At 44.5% G+C, this 6,905-nt stretch overlaps 1 protein-coding gene across 7 annotated transcripts in view; it reads right to left on the bottom strand.

The window, feature by feature from the left end:
* Window positions 1–520: 520 nt before the first annotated feature.
* Window positions 521–6,905, bottom strand: part of PPP1R8 (protein phosphatase 1 regulatory subunit 8) — a 21,834-nt gene continuing 15,449 nt past the window's right edge. For 6 of the 7 annotated variants that reach the window (XM_025399094.1, XM_025399104.1, XM_025399130.1 and 3 more), the window contains 2 exons: window positions 4,663–4,727; window positions 521–2,098 (listed from right to left, as the gene is read on the bottom strand). In XM_025399094.1, the coding sequence (XP_025254879.1) occupies window positions 1,745–2,098; window positions 4,663–4,727 (419 nt within the window). In that variant the 3' untranslated portion in view covers window positions 521–1,744. The remainder of the gene's footprint in view (window positions 2,099–4,662; window positions 4,728–6,905) is intronic. The other variant, XM_025399074.1, reaches the window with a different exon arrangement.

Below are 6,905 nucleotides of genomic sequence, written 5' to 3'. Positions count from 1 at the left end.
TGTTCAGCACTACCAACAGTACCATCTTCACTATCATGAGAGGAAGGTATTGTCCTGATGAGGATCCTCATTTTTACAGACCCTCTGGGAAGTCAACTCTTGCACAGCTGATGTTATGAATTTCTGTTCTTCAGAAGGCTGCTCCTGCTACAAGTCTGCACTTGACCCAAAGATCTGGAACCTAGTGGGCATCTTCATTCCAAAGCCACATGTAAGTCTCACACACACACTGTACTTACTGCAAATCAGATTCTGTATGCTGGCATATTCCTTCAATTCAAATTCTTGCTGAAATCCCTCCTAAACTTACTTACCTTTAGCTTCCGTTTGCTCCTGTGTCACCAAGCTATGGCTCAAATGCACAGAGCTCTGACTGCAGGGTGAGTGACAGGGCTTATGCAAATGCCCTAAGCCCGGTCTCCTGTCATGAGGTCTCCTGATGAAGGGCACCAAGCACTTCCGAACCGATGCTGCTTTGTGATGCTTCAGTCTGGGGACTAGATTCTCTCGTTAGAATTTCCACACTCATTTAGGGGCATCTTTATTTGTAATAAAATGGGGATGGAGCATTGCCTCCCAAGCTCAGTGACCGTGCCTTTAGCAAACATTCCCCGACAGCAGTGGCAATCAGTGACTGAGAGACAAATTCACAGACTGCACCCAAATGACAAAAGTTACGTTTAATTTACAATGTAATAAAGGTTACAGGTAAAAAGCTACACATAAAGCATGAAAAGGCCTATTACACAAATGTACAAATCTCTGTACAAAGCTTGTATCAATGTTTCCTAACTTTGTCTCCTATGTTTGTTAGCCAGGTCTAGTCTCAGAGCTCTCAATAACAAGAGCTCTCAATTGGGGGGGAAAGAGCCTCCAAACTGACATCTAAAAATTCCTCTTAGAGACACCAGTTACTTGCAAAAAAATCTTTTCCTTTTTATTTTGAATTACCCCAACCGGTTATATCCTTTGAAAATTGCCTTCATAATACACTTAAAAGTAATGCCTTAGAGTAGAGGACAGTACTCTGGAATTAAATAAGAAACTTCAGCAAGTGGAGTGCTCAGGTTTGACAAGAAAAACAGGTAGAGTTCAAACAATACTGTAAGTTAAAACTATAAACCTGTGTCTATGGCACCAGTCACAGACGAAGGAAAATTGAACTGTTTTCACTCCAAAAGAGGAAGGACAAAAGAGAAAAGCCTAACTATTGGACCTCAAAACCACTGACCCAAGGAAACATTTTTTAGTTTAAACCTCAACTTAACTGCAGACTTCTAAGTCTTCTTTTTGATCAATTTGAGACCCATGGCAACCCTTCTGCTACCTGGGACTTGCAAAGGTAGTGAATATAAATCAGGCTGCTGGACCCCCAAGGCTGGTGATGCTACTGTAACCTCGACAGCTCTGGATTCAACCTGAGGGCCTGGGATATGTGACTTTACATAAAAATGATCCTGGAAAGTGGGAGAAAGGAGGTAGTGGAAGGCCTAGGAAAGAGCCAGGGCAGTCTACTGAAAAGGATATAAGGAGCCTTTCTTACACTGCGAGTGTTGTGAAGACAGGTCTTTATGGGCTATTTCAACCCCACCCCCAATTTTCATATTACATGGTTAGGATGCCAGGAGACATTCTGAAAGACGATACCGCACACATGGAAAGTTTTTCTCCCTAGTTCATTAGCTCCCCATCACCCTTCCACCCCATTCCCACCCAATCCCACCCCTCTCCATGACCAAAAATATCAAATCAGTAAGGAAGGTGTGGGCTTCTTGCCTGGCCAAGCCTCTTTTGCATACTTCTTCTTCTTGGGTTCATTTACAGCTTCAGGGTTATAGACTGCAGGGTTTGGTGCAGGGTTCATGTTCACTGCTGACGGCACAACAGGAGTCAAGTCCACATCAGGGGCAAGGTTTGGGTATGGCATGGGCAAACCACCGATAAGTGCTGTCCCGTGGATGCCATGCGGCTGGGAGCCTGCTTCACTGTGTGTGGGGGGCAGGCCCCCGTAAAGTCCTCCACTGAAGGCAAAGTTCTGCATGCGCCTGCTCCCTGATTCCTCCAGGCCCAGGGAGCCTGGGCCCTCCACACGCTTCTTCTACAGTTCACGATGAGGAGAGGGGAGAGATTGGAGAGAGAAGACAAGCGGTGAGGCCCATGAGTGGTCAGCTTTTTCTATTCCAGCCTTAGAAAAATGGCTTTGGGAAAGGTTCCTAACTTCTAGCCTGTTCTCCTTTACGGACAACCTATTTCATGGTGTTAAAATCTTACAGTTTGAAGAGACCTTCCCAGTCATCTATGATGGTTCCCAACACTGCTCCATAACAAAGTTTTCACCATCCTATATCAGCCAAGAAGGATGGTACTGTGAGTTTTACATAAAGTAAAACATATCAATTTTAATGACTATTCTTTACCCTGAAGTCACATAGCTCACTTTCTTATTTTCATATTAAAATGACCTTTTAGGAGGAACACATGAGATCAGGAGTTCGAGACCAGCCTGGCCAACATGGAAAACTCCATCTCTACTAAAAATACAAAAATTAGCCAGGCGTGGTGACAGGTTCCTGTCATCACAGCTACTCGGGAGGCTGAGGCACGAGAATCACTTGAGGCAGAGGTTGCAGTGAGCTGAGATGGTGCCACTGCACTCCAGCCTGGGTGACAGAGTGAGACTGTCTCAAAAATAAAAAACATTTTTAAAAAAAATCCCTTTTAGGAAATGGAAACGATAAAAGATGGCAATAGATATTTTTCCTTTTTTTGAGGGGGAAAAATTTGGTATCTTCATATTTGATGTCCAATTTTTTTTTTGAGACAAGAGTTTCACTCTTGTTGCCCAGGCTGGAGTGTAATGGTGCCATCTCAGCTCACAGCAACCTCCGCCTCCCGGGTTCAAGCCATTCTCCTGCCTCAGCCTCTGGAGTAGCTGGGATTACAGGCATGCGCCACCATGCCTGGCTAATTTTGTATTTTTAGTAGAGACGGGGTTTTCTCCATGTTGGTCAGGCTGGTCTCAAACTCCCTACCTCAGGTGATCCGCCCGCCTCGGCCTCCCAAAGTGCTGGGATTACAGGCATGAGCCACCGCACCTGGCCTGGTGTCCAATTTTTAAACATTAATCTGAGAGCAAAACCAATCTACAGTGAAGAAAATATTTACTGGCTGCCTGGGCCTAGGGGTGGACTGCTGCAAAGGGCCACGAGGCAACTTTTTGGAGTGAGGAAAATCTCTATCTTAATTATGGTGGCGGTTACACATATATTTGCCAAAACTATACACTTAAATGTGTAGACTTTACTATATGTAAATTGTACTGCAATAAAATTGACATAAAACTATGTACCTGATGATCTTATACTTTAATGACAAGAAAATATTCCAAAGGAATAAAAACAACAACAAAAAGAGCTCAAGGGGCATTATGGAGTCCCACAGAAAACATCTTCTACTTTTCCACACTAGACTAAAGCTCATGAAACATCCTCCTCACTCCTATGCGCCTTCGGGATTAGACAAAGGCTGAGCAGGAACTCTGACAGATCTTCTTTAGTCTAATATATTCTACAGGTTTTTTTTATTTTTATAAAAAGTAAAACAATTTCTATATCATCTCTAACCAGCATCTTCTAATCACCTTCTTAATATTAACAGGGATCTCACTACTCTAAGGGGAAGTGTGTTGCCGTTTGGATTGTTCTGCTATTTGGTAGTTCTTCCACATGTTGAACGATCTAACTTTTACCTCTTGGTAGATCTTAAAAGATCTCCGTAACTTCTTAGAAGTTACTCTTAGAAGTAACTCTTAGAAGATCTCCGTAACTTCTACCTCTTGGTTCTTCAACATACTTGATCTTTAAACTTAATCCACATCTGGGCTGACATTCCTATCTGTGCCATTGCCACTCATAAAATAAAGGCATGACAAACTGTGTGGTATTGCAATAATGCATCTCCTCTACCTAACAGCTTACTTTGAGGCCAAAGAGAAAGGACAAAAAAAGGTGGGCTTCTCTCTGCACCCCTCTGGAAAATGAATTTACAGATTCACATTGCACATGATCTACATGAAACATCAAGCTGGCTAGTTACCCACAGCCTTTCTGTGGTACTCCAGGATTCCCTAAACATAGATTTCATTTCCACAGAATGAGAAATGGGAGAGGAGTATGGTATGTATTTTAAAATTAAGCACTCACTCAATAGCACATAAAGAGCAGGTTATTTTTTTTTTTTGAGACAGAGTCTCCCTCGGTTGCCAGGGTGGAGTGCAGTGGAGTGCAGTGGCGCGATCTCAGTTCACTGCAACTTCTGCCTCCCACGTTCCAGCGATTCTCCCGCCTCAACCTCTCAAGTAGCTGAGACTACAGGAACGTGCCACCACACCCAGCTAATTTTTGTATTTTTAGTAGAGACAGGGTTTCACCATGTTGGCCAGGCTGGTCTCGACCTCCTGACCTCAGGTGATCCGCCTGCCTTGGCCTCCCAAAGTGCTGGGATTACAAGTGTGAGCCACTGTGCCCAGCCTCTATCTCTTGACTTCTTGATCTGCCCGCCTCGGCCTCCCAAAGTGCTCGGATTACAGGCATGAGCCAACGCGCCTGGCCTAAAGAGCAGGTTTTTAAACACAGACTGTATGGCATTTCATGTGCTTCCTACCTTGACTGGGACCACTGCAGTTTGCACCATGTTCCTGAATCGACCAACTGAGGGATCCACATCCTCTGCAAAAAGAGAAGAGGGCAGGGTTGGGTTGGTACTTTACTGGGAGGAATAAGAGCACAGGGGTCACCGCAAACAAACCATCACAACAACTCATGTTAAAATTGTAAAACACAGAGAGTGCTTCCTGGGTGCTGGGCATTGTGCTAAATCCTCACAAAGACCCTGTGACGTAGGTACTACCACAATCAACATTCAGTCGACGAGAAAGCAAACTGAGGCTTGGAGGAGTAAAGTGACTGGCCCAGTTGCTCTGGTGGAGAGGACAGGAGCCAGGACTTGAGTCCAAGTACTTCGAATCAGGCCTGTGATCTACACCACTGTGCTGTGCTGCCTTCCCCCAAGTTCTTTCCCATTCTTTATACTTCCCTCTTTTGAGGGGAAAGAAAAAAAGAGTAGACATTATCAGTTCCGTATCAGTGACAAAACAATGACATGTCAAGAGGTTACATATCAAATGCCTTGCTAATGCCTGCTTATTAGCAAAAAAAAAAAAAAAAAAAGATTTTGGATTCAAAGCCAGGGCTTCCAACTGAACCTGGCCTTTTGACTTGAATGGCCTGAACTGCATATAAGCAAGACTTACACTAAAGGCTCTGATACCCCCGTCTACACAGGAAATAAAGAGCAAGATGCTGTCCCATCTTTGATGAACTCACAGTTACAGAGCCAGATAGGCTACAACACACAAAGGTGCTTCAAGAGAAGTACACAACAGTGTTTCTGGAGCAGAGGGGATGACTAGGCTGGATCGCCAAGGATCGTGAAGTTTTCTCATTGAAGGGTGAATGTGTGGAAACAGGCAGAGGCACCAACTTATGTACCACTACTAGAGAAAACTACTCCAAGCTCCAGTTAACTTAATATAGCGATAGAGAAGGAATCGCTTCCCTAATAGGTATTGTAACCTTATTTTCTATGAGGTTGCTTGTTATTGAAAGAAACACTCCCAGCCGGGCACGGTGGCTCACGCCTGTAATCCCAGCACTTTGGGAGGCTGAGGCAGGCGGATCATGAGGTCAGGAGATTGAGACCATCCTGGCTAACACGGTGAAACCCTGTCTCTACTAAAAAATACTAAAAATTAGCCAGGCATGGTGGCGGGCACCTGTAGTCCCAGCTACTTGGAAGGCTGATGCAGGAGAATGGCATGAACCCAAGAGGTGTAGCTTGCAGTGAGCCGAGATTGTGCCACTGCACTCCAGCCTGGGCGACAGAGCGAGACTCCATCAGAAAAGAAAGGAAGGAAGGAAGGAAGGAAGGAAGGAAGGAAGGGAGGGAGGGAGGGAGGGAGGGAGGGAGGGAGTGAGGGAGGGAGGGAGGGAAGGGAGGAAGGGAAGGGAGGAAGGAGAGGAAAGAAAGAGAGGAAAGAAAGGAAAGAAAGAAAGAGAAAGAAAAGAAAGGAAAGAAAGGAAAGGAAAGGAAAGGAAAGGAAAGGAAGAAAGGAAGAAAGGAAGGAAGAAAGAAAGGAAGAAAGGAAGGAAGGAAGAAAGGAAGGAAGAAAGGAAGGAAGAAAGAAAGGAAGAAAGAAAGGAAGAAAGAAAGAAAGAAAGAAAAGAAAAGAAAGAAAGAAAAAGAAAGAGAAAGAAAGAAAAAGAAAGAGAAAGAAAGAAAGAAAGAAAGAAAGAAAGAAAGAAAGAAAGAAAGAAAGAAAGAAAGAAAGAGAGAGAAAGANAGAAAGAAAGAAAGAAAGAAAGAAAGAAAGAAAGAAAGAAAGAAAGAGAGAGAAAGACAGACAGACTCCCAGAAATCCCCTTGGAAGACAAAAGAATCGTTATTTAATTTGAGTAATTATAATTAGCCCCTGGTTTATTTGCTTTAAGTCTGGATTTTCACGTATTAGGATCCATGACTTTAAAGAGGACACTCTGGGCCGGGCGCGGTGGCTCAAGCCTATAATCCCAGCACTTTGGGAGGCCGAGACGGGCGGATCACGAGGTCAAGAGATCGAGACCATCCTGGCTAACACGGTGAAACCCCGTCTCTACTAAAAAATACAAAAACTAGCCGGGCGAGGTGGCGGGCGCCTGTAGTCCCAGCTACTCGGGAGGCTGAGGCAGGAGAATGGCGTGAACCCGGGAGGCGGAGCTTGCAGTGAGCTGAGATCCGGCCACTGCACTCCAGCCCGGGCGACAGAGCGAGACTCCGTCTCAAAAAAAAAAAAAAAAAAAAAAAAAAAA

The sequence above is a fragment of the Theropithecus gelada genome, chromosome 1 (genome assembly GCF_003255815.1).
Source record: "Theropithecus gelada isolate Dixy chromosome 1, Tgel_1.0, whole genome shotgun sequence".
Taxonomy (NCBI): Eukaryota; Metazoa; Chordata; class Mammalia; order Primates; family Cercopithecidae; genus Theropithecus; species Theropithecus gelada.
The sequence above is the reverse complement of the archived record's forward strand: the minus strand, read 5'-3'. Positions and strand labels throughout refer to the sequence as shown.